The sequence below is a fragment of the Netta rufina genome (genome assembly GCF_964035555.1).
Source record: "Netta rufina genome assembly, chromosome: 3".
In the NCBI taxonomy this organism is placed as follows: domain Eukaryota; kingdom Metazoa; phylum Chordata; class Aves; order Anseriformes; family Anatidae; genus Netta; species Netta rufina.
This window is the reverse complement of record NC_140125.1, coordinates 25,818,298-25,836,553: the sequence shown is the minus strand read 5'-3', so window position 1 is coordinate 25,836,553 and position 18,256 is coordinate 25,818,298. Positions and strand designations below refer to the sequence as shown.

General features: G+C 41.5%; 1 protein-coding gene across 1 annotated transcript in view; it reads left to right on the top strand.

Moving 5' to 3' along the window:
* Positions 1-6,119: 6,119 nt before the first annotated feature.
* HHAT (hedgehog acyltransferase) overlaps positions 6,120-18,256 on the top strand; it is a gene marked incomplete at both ends in the record, with an annotated part of 164,728 nt that continues 152,591 nt past the window's right edge. Inside the window, 5 exons of the mRNA XM_084283411.1 lie at positions 6,120-6,240; positions 7,491-7,558; positions 9,983-10,096; positions 10,267-10,461; positions 15,145-15,357. Of these exons, the coding sequence (XP_084139537.1) occupies positions 6,120-6,240; positions 7,491-7,558; positions 9,983-10,096; positions 10,267-10,461; positions 15,145-15,357 (711 nt within the window). The remainder of the gene's footprint in view (positions 6,241-7,490; positions 7,559-9,982; positions 10,097-10,266; positions 10,462-15,144; positions 15,358-18,256) is intronic.

Sequence of the window (18,256 nt, the reverse complement as noted above, 5' to 3'; positions counted from 1 at the left end):
AAGACCAATGTGATGGGAGAGGAGGCGAATCCCCTTCTTGTTTGCCACCAAGAAGCTCTCAGACTAAAGAAGGTAGGAAGCTTACGGCAGTCCATGGTAGATGTGAGGCTTCAGACCTATTTCAAACCTACAGCAGTCAATGAAGACATTGTGTACTGAAAGCAGTACCTGGTCCTCAGGCAGCAATTCGATGTATTTGCAAATCACGTTGCAGTTAAAAGCCACAGTTGGCAGTGACCCACTTTTTTATTGTACACAATGTTACTCAGTTGATTTGTGCTAGTCACAGAGCAAAATTTTGGCATTTCAAATAGCTGTAAATATTTATGAGTTCAGTTCAATTTTTGTTAATATTTTAGCACCATTATATGGACAGATTATCTGCAAAGGGTGAGATGTTGCTGGCATTTTGCACAAGCACCAAGAGGGCTTTTGAATTTTTTTCCTATTGAAAGGCATAATCTCCAGAACAATCTAAAAAATGCTTCAAGTATGACAGAGCACTTCTTATCGTTCATATACATTTATGGTCTGCTGCATAAACACATAAACAGAATAGAAGATGTCTATCTGCTTCCTAAAGTCAATTTTTTATGAGTTGGAAGCTCTTTCTGGAGTACTACCCTCTCTTTGAGGAAAGGTAAAAGATAAAGCGGAGATAAATTAGCAGGCAATCAGTGCACAAAGCAAGAAAGCTGCTCAGATAAAACATATAAAAACATTTATTTTCTGAAATATTATAGAATCATAGAATCATAGAATATCCTGAGTTGGAAGGGACCCTTAAGGATCATCAAGTCCAACTCTTGACACCGCACAGGTCTACCCAAAAGTTCAGACCATGTGCCTAAGTTCACAGTCCAATCTCTTCCTAAATTCAGACAGGCTCGGTGCAGTGACCACTTCCCTGGGGAGCCTGTTCCAGTGTGCAACCACCCTCTCTGTGAAGAACCCCCTCCTGACGTCCAGCCTAAATTTCCCCTGCCTCAGCTTAACCCCGTTCCCGCGGGTCCTGTCACTAGTGTTAATGGAGAAAAGGTCTCTATTCTTAGAGGAAGGCTCCTCCCGTCCAGTAATATAGTGTTCATGTAGTTCTTAAGATGTCATCCATATATTCAGATAGGAAAGCAACTATAAGCATTATTTATTTATTTATTTATTTTACAATTTGGAGGCAGATGCAGACAGTATGTGTGTGTAGAGGAAATGGGACCCCACAGCCATAAGGTCACAACTGCACCAGGTAGCCAAGGAGCATGCGTCAAGTTTCCGAGCCCACTGAATAGCTGGGTACTGCACAGGGCTGCGCTGGCTCCATTTGTGGTGCTGGGAACAGTCAGCTCCACTGAGCCTTCTTAGTTCCACGGACCTTAAAAAGACAAAAGAAAAATACTCTGCCAAATAGAAATAAACATAACCGACCTGGAATGATACTTATGCTTCCTTGTTCACAAGGCTAGGGCAAACAATAGGAAGTAAGGGATAAATCAGTAAATTGCAGTTTGTTGTGGCAGCTGAAACGATCCTTTACTGGCTGTTTACGTAAAGTAGAGATGTCAAGAGATGGAGACTTTAGACAACTTGCTCAGTAGGCAGGGAGGGAGAGCTTTCTGTCTGGATATTTTTGGTCAATTGTATAGTAATCTGAGATGTTGGGGATTTTTTGCTACATTTATTCCAGTCACTGAAATGGTTAAAAAGGCATTGTTTTCAGCAATATGACTATGGATTAAATATAGATGCACACAGATAGGAGTAACTTCCTATGCCTCCGAAAAAGATGTGGATAATGAGGTATAATAGAAACAGATTTGCATCTGATTTGCAGCCTCAATATATCTAGATTTTAAACACCTTAAGGATAGCTTCACATTTTGTCACCTACTTGCCCTGTCTCAGGTCAGGTGGGAATCTTGCCCTCATTTGTATAAATTTAAATTATAATTGAGTAAGCTTGCTGTGATGTGGCCTTTTTTTCTTTTCTTTTTTTTTTTTTTTTTTTTTTTTTTTCTTTCCTGAATTTCATTCCAGTTTTTTAAAACCAGTAAGAAAAGTATCTGAAGAAGGGATTTTTGAAGGGTCTCTTCTAGTAGTGGGTTATTCACCTCCTCACTAGGAATCGTGAGAAGTTTCAATATGATGGCTAGGGTAGGTAGGAGTTGACTCACTTTCCACATAAATCTCATAATGTGGCACTTAGAATTTGGACAGTATTTAAAGAATATTATGCTGAAAACCAAAGCAAAGCAAAACACAGCTTTGTGTTTAATAGCTGACTATAAAAGGGGGCAAGCTGTGCAGGGACTGCTAAGTAAGACTCAAGCATGATCAAAGTAGCACAGCTGAACTTCATCCCAGCTACAGTAACTGTACCTGAGTAAACCCTACATCCAGGTGCGGGCAAGGACTCAGCTTACAGTTCTGCTTTCACTGGAAGGAATGAGGAATTCATTCAAGTAATGAGGAATGAAATCCCTTGAAGGCTCTGACCAGGAGCTACGGTTTTCAGGGCTTAGGTTTATCAAGGCATGTGGTGTGTTTATGAGGAAACCTCTGAGATATTCAGCATGAATCCGATGGTGAACTGCTTAGTTACAATACTGTATTAATTTGCTGTATTTTTCCATAAGTAATCTTATGAATCCCCAGTCAGAAGCATGATGGTAATTTTCCAGCCATAAAGCATGAAACAAGTTCTTGAAGATGCAAGGGATTCATTAAAAAGAAACCAGCAAAATGATTTTATCTGTGTGCACAGAAACACTGACTTTATGATTGCAAGGATCTCTCTATAAGTAATGTCTGCATATATGTTGCTAAAAGTGATGGAAAAAAAATGATCTTTGCATTTCCCAGTTTGGAGGCTGGGAGTCAGAGGAGAGAGAAACCTGTAAAGAGGGGAATATCTGCAAGACTATAGTGTAATGTTTCCTTTTCACAAAGCCAAGCAAAACAAGACAAAAAAGGGCAAACTTACGTGTTTTCTCCCTAGAATTCGTAACTTTGTGCCTGAGATCTCTTGAGGGAGGGTTCTCATTAACCCCACTTATGTTGTATTTAACTTGGCTATTGAAGGCTCACTTGGCTCTTTTTGTAAATACCACACCTTTTATATTTCTGACTTTCCCCATTTTTAATACTGCTGTTTTGCTACATGGAGATTTCTTGTCATGCTTGTTATTTCTTTAAAATGTACGTAGCTAATCCTCCTGTATGCTGCTGAGCTTCTAATATGCAGACTCTCAGTAGATGCTGGTTGTGTCCCATCATTAAGATGTTGGGTGCATGGGGTATTACCATATGATTTACAGAGGATGAATGAAAACAAGAGGCTCAGCTCAACGCTGTGATATATAAACCTACAAAGGTAAGTTCTAGGGCACAGCTTGTAATTCTCAGGTGGAATTTATATTCAGAAAAACAAGAACCCCAGTGATTTAGCCTGCATGAGGACTCTACTGCTGAATTCATAAACACTCACTCTGACTTCTTAATTTAATTTTAAAAATTACAAGTTGAAAAAAAAAAAAAAGGTTTTCCCCAACACAGGAGCTTTGGTTTATTTTTATTATTATTATTATTTTTTCCCAGGGGCAGAATGCCTAATTTCCCACCTTATTGTCTTTTACTCCCCCACCCTGTCCCTTCACCATGGTCATGAAGAGGCCCTAGTAATTAACTGTTCTACAAGGAGCTCACCTCTGGAAAACCTGCACAGAAAGTCAATAGTAAGGGCCCTGTTAAAAGATCTGCTCTCTCTCTTCTTCTTAATTCTGGATTATTTTATTTTATTTTTTTGTTTTAGCTTCTGATGATCACATCTACAGTGGCATCACATAAGAAAGGGAGACTCAAAGAGCATTTGAACTTCACAGTTAAAAATCAACACTTCAAATTCAAGTGCATATATCAGCTTCAGAAGAAACGGAAATAAAAAAGGTGACAAGGATGTGTACTAAAGATGGGCTCTCTCTTATAGTGAGGCCTTGACAGATCTGCAGGAGGGTTGGCACTACACCTCTCATCAAGGTGACAGCAGTCAGCCTTCTTGCTGACTCCCAATCATGAAGAAGGACGTGGATCTCTTTGGCAGGTTGTTACCTCTGCACCCTGTAGCCCTTCTGGCAATGAGTAGGAGTGGTAAAAAACCTCAAGCAGAAAAGATACCCCACATTTGTCTTCCTCAAGTCCCAGGGAAGCACTTCCACCATTGTTCTGTTTAAATAAATAAATAAATAAATAAATAAATCACATTCTTGTTGATCAAATTGTAAGTGGGGCTTTCTGGTATCACTTTTTAAGGTTTTGGCTTTCTAGTTCATCAACTGCCTGTCACTGACTATCGCAACAGCAGGATTCTCTTCTTATTCGTGCCATCCAAAACTGCAAGGGCTGTGTCGGTATGTAGCTCATGCCAGCTATGTTCAACAGCTTAGTTTACAGCTAGTCTTGCAAAGTCATTCATTGAGATTCTTCTCACATTTTACTATATAAAATCGCTTGAATAAATGTGGAAAGAAAAAAAAAAAAATCTCATCTAATTTAGAAGTCCAGACAGGAAAATCTTCCAGATGGGACCATTGTCAGAGTTTGTTGGTGTTCTTGCTCAATTAGCTTGGCAGTGAACTTTATGAAAGCAGAGCTGCTTACACGGTCACAGAATATGCATGGCCCCCTGGATGTCACCATATTACTAATTAAAAAGATGTCATTTTCAATGTAACCTGATGTACAAGATGTAACCTCTTCCCATTTTAAAGTGGCAAAACCGCTTCTACACATATACAGTTTGTATTATGCAGCCATCTAGAGGGCCTTCTCTCTGCACTGACTTCGTGCTGTCAAAGAGAAACCACAAAACTGTAGGAAAATATAAGCTTTACTGACCCTTAGTGGCCAGAACTGCTAAAGTACTGTAGGAATTCTGAATAAATTTAACAGCGGTGGTATTCTGGTGCTGTTATGCAAACGTTGTTATATTTTGGGGAGAGTTGGGGTTGTTTAGTCTGAAGAAGAGGAGGCTCAGGGGAGACCTCATTGCTCTCTACAGCTACCTGAAAGGAAGCTGGGGGGAGCTGGGGATCGGCCTCTTCTCGCAGATAACTAGTGATAGGACCAGAGGGAATGGCCTCAAGTTGCACCAAGGGAGGTTCAGGTTGGAAATGAGGAGACATTTCTCCTCAAAAAGAGCAGTCAGGCATTGGGATGGGCTGCCCGGGGAGGTGGTGGAGTCACCATCCCTGGGGATGTTCAAGGAGAGGTTGGACGTGGTGCTTGGGGACTGAGTTTAGTGGGTGACACTGGTGGTAAGGGGATGGTTGGACCAGATGATCTTGGAGGTCTCTTCTGACCTTAATGATTCTGTGATTTTAAGTGGGCAACACAAACTATTCCACAGGAACAGCAGAGTCCCTGACACCTCCTAAGAGGTGCAGGTAGGACAGGGATATAAAATGGCACCTGAATCTGGAGACAGGTGCTTTGCATCCCTACAGGCATCTTCAGCCAGAAAGGTGAGCAAAAGTAGGTGAGAGCCACGGGACAAGAGACCAGCCTTGTGGCAGCGACTGAGGCAATGTCCACCACCCATCTACTGCATATTTCATGCTGGAAGGCAGCGACGTTTCAGCGACCGAGTTACGTGATGGCGAGACAGGAGCAGCATCCTCCCAAGCACCACCTCAGCCCACCTCATCTCACCGACAGCCCCCCTTCTCCCCGATACCCCCCGTCCTCCCCAGCTCCCCTGGGGGCTCCCTGGGCTCCCGCAACCCGCTGAGGGCAGCCCTGGCCCCGCTGCGGGAGCCTCCAGCGGCCGGTCCCGGGGCGGAGCCGCAGCCCCAGAGCCGGAAGCGCGGCGGGGCCGGGCCAGGCCGCGGTGTCCGCTCCGCCGCCCGGCAGCGGGGGCACCGGGACGGGGGCGGGAGCAGGGGCGATGCGAGATGGCCGCGGGCACGCGTGGGGAGCCGTGAGGCAAGCCCCGAGCCTCGCGGGCAGGGGCCGCCGGGCTCCACCAAGGGCTGTGTCCGCCCGCAGCTCCGCGGAGGTCTCGGTGCCGGGCTGCCTCGGTGTTTGCCCGGCTGCTTTTAAGGGCTCGCCGCGGAGCTGCCGCCGGGGCGATGGACGGCAGCGCGGCTGCGGGGCTGCGGGTGCTGCCGGGCTGGGAGATGGCCGCCTACCTGTGCCTGACGGTCGGCTCCCACTTGTATTCTTTCTATGAGGTGCACCGAGTTTCGCAAAGTAAGTCTGCGGGGCCGGTGGCCTCGCGTCTCCCCTGTTTCTTCCCCCGCGCCCCAAAGCATCGGTGCTTTGGCTGGCGGTGAGCTGGCAACGTGAAAGCAACCGCTAGCGAGCTGCCCGTGCTGCCAGGGCTGTGGCTCTAACCGTGTTAAAAGTTTGTGCCTAAAGCGCTGGGAATGCCCTCGGTGATGGTACCTTGGCACTCAGGACAGAAGTGATGGACACCTTTGAAGCTCAGGCTTTCGTAGGAAAAGACCTCGCACCTGTGGGCTGTGCGCCTCCCAGTGCATCACATTCATACATTAATGGTAACAAAGTGGATGTTACTTAATGCAGAATAACCCCTAGTTAGAGAACTGTGTGCTGCATCGTGCTAGGTTTTGATGAGCAAGGTGTGCTGTGCTAACTAACCTTGCTGCCTTCCAAATGTGCAAGTTAGTGGCAGTAAAGCCAGAAATGCACTCCCACCGAAGTGGGCAAGTACTTGATAAAAGCACACCGGGGTATGCATGCGTTTTTGCACTCATGAAGAAGTCAAAATGCTTCATTGAAACTAATGGTTGAGGCTTGTTCACTGAAAAGCTTTACTGCATACTTTTTATAAGTTGCTTTCACATCCCATGTCTTCCTTTTCCACTAGAGGGAGATATCAAACAGTCCTAAAAGATAAGGAATTATGATTATTATAGGTCTTGTGTGTTAAATGACTCAAGCTCAGCTGTCTGTTGTGTCTATTCTGCTTATTATTTTAGACTAATTATTGTTTTAAATTAATATTGTTTTTTATGCAAGATGGTAAGTATTCAGCTTAGAGGTGAGGAGGCGCTGGGGGAAACTTAGGCAAGTGTGTAAATACCTGATGGGTGGGGATGAGGAACGGGGAACCAGAAAATGATTCTTTAAGTGTATGTTGGGGTTAATTCCCCCTGTTGTGGTGAATGCGCAAAGGGTCTAGTGGTCAAGGCTGTTCAGCATTCCTTATCCAAAGGCTCAGGATGAGCAGAGGTCAAAGTCCAGGATCTGGCTATAGAGGGGCCTCTTGTTTGTGCCTAGTGGGAAGGAGGAAACGGTGCTGGCTTCACGTCAGAGTTCCTTCCTTGCAGACATCTTCCTTTCCCCAGCTCTAAGCATCCACAGCTGTGAAGAAGATGAGGGAAATTTGTTGCTATTTAGAAGCAGAGTGCCCTGTTGCTGACCCTTGCTTTTTTTTTAGGATTATGTCATTAATGAAGATTTATTATTCTTTGTAGAATATGAAGGTGAAATTGACAGAAACTTTGGACTGGAACAAGGGACTCTGTTTTGGGGCCTTAAAAAGGTAGGAATAATGAACATTACCAGTACTTCTTATTTTGTTGATTTGTTGCAAGCTTCTGTCCTGCAGTTCCTTAAAGTCTTCCTTGCAGTAAGTTGATGTGTTGAACAGTGTTTTGCTGGAAGCAGAGATCATAGAACAATTTACTGTGCTTCTTATTGGGCTTTTCTTTCCTGTGTTGGTACTTTGCACGGAAACTTTACTGCTAAGTGTTTTAATGTTTTTCCTGTTTCATTGACACATTTTTCTCCCACCATAGCCAGACTCCCATAGACTCCAGAGTCCAAAGCTCTGTGAAGAACAAGACAAAACTCTCAAAGCACAGGCACTGTGTATTTTTCTTAATGTACAAATAAGCAGATAAGTGCCTCCAAGACGAGAGATACTGTGGTACTTAATCTGCTTTTTCTGATGTTCTGCTCTTTTGTGGGATCAAGCAGGTTTATTTTTCTTGGAGGGGTGGAGTGATATAACATAAGCACTGTTAATTTCTTGTTTCCAGCACCTTTTCCTCTGTGACCTAGGCTAACCTGAATTACCTTTCAATAACATGGAAATAATGCTAACAAAACAGCTCCAAAAGTGTCTTTTGTTCACCAGAGATACAAATTTAGCTTCAGAAATTCACAGTAACTTTACAGATTTTCAGTCATAGTTAATTTCCTTTGTTTATTTCTAATGAGGAAAAAGATTTGCCAGGCATATCTAGATTTAAGCACCATAATGGCAGTTTTTTTCTGGTTGCTGGTCTGAGTGTTACTCATTAGTAATATCACTGAATAATCTTCTGTGCTGCTACTTGGCCTTCATGGTTTTGATCATCGTTTACATTTCCTCCAGCCTTTTTTCCATTTTTCATGTCATTTGGCTGTTTGGGTAATGCGTAACATCAGTGACCAGTAGTTGCACCCTTGATTGACCTGTAGTCCCCCATAGAGGAGAACAGATTTTAAGCATTCATGTTTAAAGAAACATGTTTTTGTTTTAAGACAAACTAAATCCCAGATAACACACCCCACTTCTTTTTGAAGAAAATTCACCTTGCAATTAATTTTGAAGGTGATTTAAACGAGGCTAAAAATGCATATCTGTGGAATTATCTTGTTATTTAGGCCCACTGTCACCATTGGTATGGGCCCCTCTACAGGTGCATTCCAGAAAGCCATAAAATATTCTGGAGATTGGAAGTGTATGAGATGCTGAATTTAGGTCTAGTCATACAGGCAGCTGTGTGTGTTTGTGAGTCCTAACTTTTAGCAGGGAAATGGGGGCAGACAGATGATCCCTTTTATCTAGTTTAAAATGACATTTGTGTGTTTCAGGAGTTTCAAGCTGACCTGGCTTCACCTGGTCACAGTTAGGCTTTATTGAAACAGTGAGTAAAAATCCTCTTAAGAGCAAGGTGTCATTTCATCCAAACTGTAAGTTTGCCAAGCTAGTTTCCTTATCCCTCAGAAAAGTCTAGGTATGCACGTATGGCAGTCAGGACTTGGTTTCACTTTCACCTTTTCTCACCTGAAAGTCTATCTGTTGCCCTCTCTTACTTCTGGAAATAGATATAGTGGTTAGTACTCCATATTCCTTTGTGCTGTCCAGGTTGGATAACATGTTGAATCAATGCGGTTGCATGTGATTTACCTACACTTGTAACCAGGCAGGGTTTCCTTGGCACCATCCTACTTATTTTTGTTTGCAGCTGCTTTGCACTGCCTACCTTTCTGTGAAATCAGGACATCTCAAAAGCAACCCTGAGGAGTGTGTGGGCCATGTGCTTGCCTCCTGCTGAGAGCATGTCTTGGTTTTGTTGTTTTCAATAGGTTTCAGCAAAAGAAAGTGTTCAGGCAAATACTGAAGGTGCCTGGCACTCATTCTTGCTCAATTATCTCTTTCCTGATAATCTGCTAATGAGCATGCAGCAGCACAAGGAAGCTTTGGATTAATTTATCCAGTGATTTGGAGCCTGTCCTGCAGAAAGAAGTGGAATATGTATCTCCCTGTCATGGGAATGCTTAAGAGCTTAGGTGCTTTGAAATTGACTTGGGGTCTGAGCCCTCTGCAACCTTGTATTTTGTCAGTGGCAGTGTTTTCGTGCTGCACCTGGGGCCCTGCAGACTCCTGCTGCTGTCAGTTTCGTGTGCAGGTGGGGCAGGTATCAGCTCCCTTTAGTGCACTTCTTGTTCTGTGCTGGCAGTGCCCCTCTGCTCTTCCGCGTCTTTCTGTGGATTTTAGGGCATTTGAAGTCAAAATGGAGTTGTTGGAGCTCACCACTGTAAACAATCAGACAGGATTGCTTAAACAAAAGATTCTTCAGTGATCAAGTTCTGTGGTATTGGATAATGGACCTCGTATGTTACTGAGACATTTTGTTGACCTTTAAGAATATGGCTTTGTGGTTAGGCGTATTTACCAATTCTCTTGTGTGCCCAGGATCCCCTGGATTTTGAGTGGAGCTACTGGGTTGAATGGGGAAGGGAACGTATACTGTGGCTTCTGGCTGGTCATCTGCTGGTATCACAAATATGCAGACTCTTCATGGAGAAGGTGTGTATGTATTTAACTTACAGTAGTGAATTTCTGTGTGTTCTAGTTAGTTATGTGAAAAGAAAGCCTGCCACTCTACTATGTATAGAACAGTACACGTATTTTTTGCTTTAGAAATAAAGTTTAAAAATTGTTAAGTGTTCTTTTTCTTTTTTTTTTTTTCCGAACAGTATAAACCGTGGTGCTTGATGGTGTATGGAATGGCTGCCTGCTGGTTTCTATTAGGAATCAAGGGCTTTGCAGTCATCTTGCTATACGCAGCTATTTCGTTTGCTGTGGCTCAGTTTCAGATCTCGCTCCTGACATGGTTGTGCTCTCTTGTCCTGTTATCCACGTTACACATACCAGCTGTGGAAGAAGCCAAGGTAATTTCAGAAGCATGGATTAAGCATCAAATTAATTACAGTGTTATTTGTTGTTACGGTAGCCATCTTTTAGACCAACTACTGCCCCTTCAGTCGGTCTAAACAGAGGTTGGCTTGAAAACCTTCAGGAAGTATAACTGCATATGGGTCACATGAGAGCTTCTACAATTAGAAATGTGGATATGTTCATAAGCTTGGTGAGCACTCACTTTAGTGTGGATTTGGGTGTTTTTTCAAGGCATAAAGTGAAAGGTAGCTCACAACAATAATACATAACCTGATTCATAATGGTGCGTGTGACTGAAGTCACAGTTACTGCTCTTTGGTCTTTTAGATAACAGCTGACACAATCAGGTTAAATTCAGCATACTGTACGTGCTAGCCTGTTTACACGCTTCTTCTAAAGCTTTGGCTATACTTCTTTGAAGCTGCCATCTCTAGCTCTTGCGTTTGTTACTGCCTTTGTTCCCTCCTTCCTCTTTGTTCTATGTTGATGTTGCAGGTCCTGCAGGACTCTCAAACAGCAAACAAGAGGAGTGAAATTGGTGGTGGTCTGATGCTTGAGAAATGCCTGTGGGGTTTTTCTGAGAGAGGTCTGTCACCCATGCAAGGATAAAAGCCTGGGCTGTTCTGTTTGCTTTTGAAGAGACAATCAGGGGCAGAAAGTGGTTCCAAGTGACTTCTCTAGATAAGGCCCAGCCTTCTAGAGCTGTCAGATGGCTCCGCAGCAGAGCTCCTCTTCTGTGCCTGAGACCCGGTTGCATTCTTACTCTGAATTATGCCACATGAATGGAAGAACTCTGCAGGATAACGTGGCAGTCTCTTACCATGTAAGGGAGTGTTTAAACCTTAACAAGACATCCATGAGCATGCTGTCTACTGTAACTTCTGTTACTTTTATTGATCTCCAGTCTTATTCACCATTCCTGACTTCATCTGTTTTCCTTTGACACCTCTTCTGTCCTACAGCAAAAGTTGTTTCCTTACTTTTCCTCCCTCCTACCTCCTTTCCATTTGCTGTATTTTTCCTGACTGTGGAGCCACATGCAGTGCCTCTCGTGTGACTAGGAATTGCCACTCTGAATTCAGCATGCATGGGAGCAGGCTCAGCAGCTCTGATCAGAGCTGTTCATTCTGCTGCTCCTGCACAGAAGTGCCACTCTTGTACTGCCACCTGAATAGCAAAGAGAAGCTAAAATAGCTTCTTTATAATGTGTGTACTGCTGTTTGGGAAGAGCAGTGGAGGAATTGGTGCCTAATGGCAAACGAATGCTGAAGATGAAGCTAATAGACCCCAGGAACACTTGGGAAAACTTTGTAAATTGGCAAAACAATGTTTGATGTTTAGTGTAAATGCAATCCATTAGAGCTAAAGCTCTCCGTGTGGTGGAAGTTTTCAGTAAAACTTGACTCTGATGTTTAAGAGAAAGTGTGCCTTCAAGAGGATGCCAGAGAGGTCTGGCATTGCTTGAGAAAAGCATCCAGTCGTGATAACATAATGTTGGTATCTTGGCTGACTTTAGCCTATGATCAGGTATAGCATTGTGGCCAATTATATGCAAAAAGCACAGCATCAGTTATACAGTGCATAAACTCTGTAGTACACACCTCAATTAAGAGAGGTTCTCAGAAACAGGAATTGGGATGTTGCAGCTGTGCCCGTGATTAAATTTTCACAGCACAAACATACACTACCACCTTGCTGTGAGGTTGGCAACTAGAAATAAAAACATGAGCCTTGCTCTAATTCCTATAAATTTGGTTACCTGAAAATGTGTGACTATATCAAAGACCTTAACTGATTTTTTTCTGGTCCTTCTTTTGAAAAGAAGAGGTGACAAGACGTTTGTTCAGTGTCAGTGGCCTGATTCCCAAGTCTTGTTTTCCTTCACTGCCACAGAGGCATGTTTGCACACCCTCAGTGACTTCCAGCCTGTGTTCAGAAAATAAATGACTGTCCCTGTATCAAATATTAAATACAGGATAACTGAGAAAGAAATGGGAGACAGGTTTACACTTCTCTCTTCCTATCTTACCTGCTGATTGGTCTGTCTTTTTCTGAGTATTGTAGCCAAAGTATTTTTCTCAGGCTTCTTTCTCTCTCTTTTGGTCAGACCCAGCACATGAGATTATCCTTCATTATTTAAATATGTAGTGGAAACTGGAGGGTAAGACCTGGGGCAAATGTGTTCTTTCATTAATAGCCTGTAGATATTAGTAGAAAGTGATATGGATTTCCCTCCCCACCTGGTTTATAGAACTGGCAATCAGTGCTACAGAGTGGTATCCACATGGTTGTTGCTTAAGTATACTGCTAGGAAAGTTGATGAAGGAGCCTTTCTTGTTTATTTGGGGTAGCCTTTGTATCTACTGTAAACATCTCTGTCTATTGCCCAGAAATTGGCAACGTCCCTGTTTGCTGATACAGTTTTTGGAAAGGTTCTGTTCATTATTTTGAATGTTAGGCTGGATAGCAGAAGCCAGCACTTGCATTCCTTAAAAGCAAAGTCTGCTGCTGAGGCATTACTCAAAAGCCAACTCAAACTTGTTGGTAACTTGCATGAAATGAAACACTGAATACCTTGCAGGAATTAAATACCGTATCTTCTAAATGTTAAATTATTTGTACTTATTCTGAAGGAATTGATATGTAACTTTGGAAGGACTGACTTCACAAGGGTACTAAAGATTGTGCTAGCAATACACAATTACATCCCAGCTCTTTTATAAAGCCATGTGCTTTTGATGTAAGTTTGTCATCCTGACAGAAGGAATAGTTTGGAATTCTACAGTCACAGCAGCAGGCCAAAATTTCGCTTGACCATATGGATACTACACTGGACATGCATTTTAAATTGTCCTCTCTTTCATCTTCCTTTGAAGAATATTGCTGAGTGGCCCACATGCTGTTACTTTTCCCCTCTTATGAATTATTTTTGTTGCTGGCTATTTTTTCTTGTTCTCTTTTACTTGGTTTGTGGTTTGGAGTAAAATCCTGGAGGAAGGACTGCTGTGACACAAATATGGCGTTTCCCTTCCTTTTCCACTCCAAGTGCTGATGGCTGATAGTGGAAATCTTCCAAATACTTAAAACCAAATGTTTCTGCTTGCTTTTTGATGCTGTTACTCAAATCCATGCCCATATCGTATCAGGCTATTTTTTCTTTGTGCTATTGCTAACTACTTGTGCATTGTGGGATCTGCTTCATTTTGCTATTGATGAACTTGTGTCCCTTTAATTTCATTTGTGTCAGACCTCTTTAAATTTCTCAGATGCCTTTGAGACTGAGACACCAACACATTCTCCTCTGTTCTGTCCATTGAGAGTAGCGCTGTACGTAACATCCACACAATTAATCATTTGGAAAGCCCATGGATATTTTTCTGTCTTCCTGTTGGTTTGCTCATTAGGATTTGAATCTGAAAAATCTGCTTTGCCCCAGCATTGGGGTTTGGATTTGAGATCTGGATTTCTGATGCTTCTTGAGATGTTGTTTGGCCTCACCACACTTAATTGTAATTTATGGGTAGTTGTGGACATTCCTCTCAGTCATGCTGATCAGTGCACTGAGATGAAATTACGTGTCTTAATATGGAAGAATTACCCCATGGGGATGGAGTATGATAAATACCGTGCCAGTCCTCTAGTAAACATATTTCTCCTCTGTTAGAGGTATAATCATACCAGTTTAAAGTGCTGATTTTGAGGGTTCATATCCAGGAATTGCTTAGTCAAGACTGACAGGATCTTAACTGGTGTCTGCAGGCTTCTGCATGGAAATAAAGACTGTTTCTCTGACATTTTGATTTACCAAACAAGTTGCTTGCTCACAACTGTTTGGTGCAAACTCAGTTTTCCTGTTTTGCTAATGTGTTTGGCAACACAGATTTTAGAAAAACTGCTTCTTAGTTGTGTAGAAATGTCATCCTTGCATTTATTTGGACTAAGAGGAAAAAAACTACGAATACATTGCAAGGTTTGTTTTAATTTTGAGGAGGAAGGTATAGGTTTTCTGTGTGGTATAGGTAGATTTCTGTCTCACTGAGAGATGAAAGGGCTTCTCAAGCCCACTACAAACAAATATAATCAGACAAATTAAATTTGCTGATGTTCTGAGTTTTGTTGTGATGGGTGAGTACCAATATACATATATAAATATATGTATATACATATTTTATTTTTTTTTTGTAGAAAATGTGCAACAGGAAATATCATAAACATGACAAAGGGTCAGAAAAATCTTTCTAGCCTTGGGCTTCCTAGTGAGTGTCTCAATCTCTTTAGATCTGAATTGTAGTCTTGGCTTCAGTCCTAGTAGCTCTTCAGTTATCAATACGATTGCCAGCTATTTTGGATACTCTATTACTGGAAAAAACCTGAGGGGGAAAAAATGGCACTGCTGTGAGAAAAGCTCTCCTAATTTCATAGTTCTTCAAAATGTACTACAGTTTGGAATTAAGCTGTTATAATTTTGTGCCATCAGCAGCTCGTTCAGCAGCCAGTGCTCACTCTTCAGATGTTAGCGATGTTCACTTCAGACATTCATTCTGGCCTCTGTTAACTTTAGTTGCTTTCTGCTGCTGGTGACCTGAAATGTCAGGGTCTTGATTGATAACATTTGTCTTGCAATTGTAAAATCACAGCATTGTACCATTATGAGCTGACTTTTCTTTGTCTCACAGAGAAAGTGGTACGACACTGAAAATGAGTATTACCTGCTGCTCTTCACGGTGTCTGTCCGCTGCCTCTTCTACACGAGTTTCAGCCTGGAATACTGCTGGCATGAGCCTGCCCAGAAATCATCACATTCATTCCTGTGGATGCTGGCATACGTGTTTTACTATCCCTTGTTCCACAATGGACCCCTTATGAACTTCGATGAATTTAGTAAGCAGGTAAGAGTATTTTTAAGACAGTGCAGTTACAGACTTCCAGTGCATCTGTGTCTGAGTCAAATTTGACTAAGAAACATTGAAGAAAGTGGTGATCTCTTTTCAGCTGCCAAGTCTAGACATAGAACCTGTTCTTTATTAGAAGTAGATTAGATGTGATGGGTTAATTTTCATTTTTCATATTTTGAGACATTTTAATAACGATCATGAGCAAAATTTTAGGTAGACGACAATGCTTTCACCCTTGCAATAATATGAAGAGATATTTCATACCTTGAGATACATTTTGAAATACACTATAAAAAAGTAGGTTGCAGATGACTCTGAGTTTATATTTATTTTCTAGTTACATTTTTGACAAAATGGATGTTGATGAGACTTCGAAAGAGAAGGTGTCTCATTAGGGACATTACTATGTATTTGTCCCTTTCTTGGCAAGTGTTGAAGTAAGCTGCTTGTGGAAGGGAAGGCTGTGGATGGAAACAAATCTTAAGTCTTTGTGTTTATATGCCATCCATGAAATAATAGTGAATTTTTATAAGGCTGATAATTAACATTGATAATATATTTGGTTGGTGGAAAAAATATCAAAATAAGCTTTTATATCTAGTGATTGGGTGGAGAGAGGTTGATTGGACTCCAGTGTTAGGGAGAAGGTAGAAAGAAACAGAATAGTTACTGAAAGCTGACAGTAATCTCCTCTATTAGACTCTTCCCTTCGAAAATAAATATTTTTCTTTCAACTAGTTACTTTAAAAAAAAACAAAAACTACAGAAAAGGTGTTTTTATATGCGTTGTAGCTTCCATAAAAATGTATCTGTAACTAATTCTATAATACTATTCTTGTTAGTTAAATGATTTTAGTTTCTGTGTAGTCTTTAGGTAATTAGGATAGTATGTCTAAAATAGTATTCCCCATAATTTTGATAATGTTGAATAATATTATGGGAACATGAAGACTGGACAGTTGGGAGTGAATCACTGGGAATTTGGTAGTGTCCTGCATGCCAACTTGAAGACATCCCTCCCTTCCCTACCAGTTTAGAAGCTGAAATTCTTCTAAAGGATTTAGAAGAATTTGTAATTCTAATTCTTCTTCTAATTCTTCTAGGATTTTTTTTGGTCTGACACTTTATTGCTTTTCTTGTTTTCTTGCGCATTTAAGTAAGCAATGAAATAACCATCAATGATGTTTATAGTTAACGTTTGGGTAAAGTGGATGAGTGGATAGTTTAAACTAAAACAGCGGTTTTATGGTTTGTATGTAGATGCCTGTGTATTGCTTCTGTTTATTTTTGGAAAGTTTCTGTTGAAACTGTAACAAATAGAGACTTGGGTTTATGAAAGTGAAAACTGAGGTTATAGTGGGCACAAGTGGCACGTCTGATACTCATTTGTATTTAATAGCTCTGGAAAATGCAAGGCTAAACTCTATTATCCTGGACAAGATGTTGTAGAAAAAGTCTACGGGACTTTTTTTCTTATCTGAAGTCACAGCTTATCTAAGCTGACGGGAAGCCTAAGTAAATGTTTGGTTTCATGCTTTTGTGACAAGTGAGTTCCTGTCATTTAGGCGGATGATTTTGGTCAGATTTCTATTTTGATCATAAAATTTATACCACAGTATTGTTTCCCAAGCTTGACGCAAATTATCGTTCCTGCGTTGTTTTTTTTTGTTGTTGTTGTTGTGTGCATGGTAGGGGAACTCCTCTGACGACACTTTTTTTATTAAAAAAAAAAATTGCCTTTTTTAAAACATGGAAAATCTTAGTTTTACCCTGGTTATCATGGGCAGTTGGTGTATAATTTTAATACCAAAAAAAATTCTCCTGTGCAGCTCCTCTTTGCTACATCAGACATACCCAGTAGTCAGCACTTCAAAAAAGTCAGATTAATCCCAGTTCATTGAGGTTGCTGTTTTCTGCCAGTGAAGAAAGACTGATAAAAGTGAGGTCTTGTGTTGGTTGCTGGTTGCTCCAGAAAAGGTGTCCTTGTAGCTGAGTCAGCCTGGAAGGATGGGTTCCACTTGCCTTCTGCTGCAACGGGAAACGTCTGATTCCTTTACTAAAAGCCCTTAAGCTTTTGTGAATCATACAAATGAAATAGGAGAGGCAAGGTAGGTCCCTAAATAGACACTAAAGTTCTGAGGCTGACTAATGCATTTGCATGCTTATTTTCCATTACATTTAATAGTAGGCAGGTGTCCAAATCCTCTCTGTATGTTTGAATATCTCAGCATGAGTTCTTAAATGAACCTGGAGACCGAATGCTGTCAAGTAGGAAGCAGAGATGCCGAGATGCTCCCTGAGCTGTGACTGGAGGAAGTGTTACACAAATTAAAGGGGCAGAGTCAAATGATCTTTCACCACTTTGAAGAAAAGTTGGTTTCTTCAAGTGCTTACTGCCAGTGCGATGCCATTAAGGGAGATGAGTCAGATAAGCAAAAGCATCTGTGAGACTGACAGAAGCATGTAATAAGCAATCTTCCAGGCTTCACTGAGAACAAGCCAATCATCTGTGCATCTTTAATACCCTTTTCAGGAAAAGACAACACCTAGGAGAAATGGGGATTTAAAAACCTTCAAATGAGTAAGATTGTTCTTCTGCTAGACTGACTTACATGGATGCCCAGAAAGTTTTCTTTACTGTTTATTGTTTTATAGCTTTTAAATTGTGTTAAATAACACCTATATTACTGTACTGCACACAGAGAGAAATTATTTTTCTCAAGGAGTGTTTCAGAACCCGTATACAAGACTGTGAGTAGAGGGCAGCTTGGAGCTATCTGGATGGAAAAACTGCATGTAGAGTCTTGAAATGAAAGTTAGTTTATCTGATACAGCTCAGTAATGACCTGTGCGAAGCCTGTCTGTATTCTTGGTTTGACACAGGGTGAGGGGA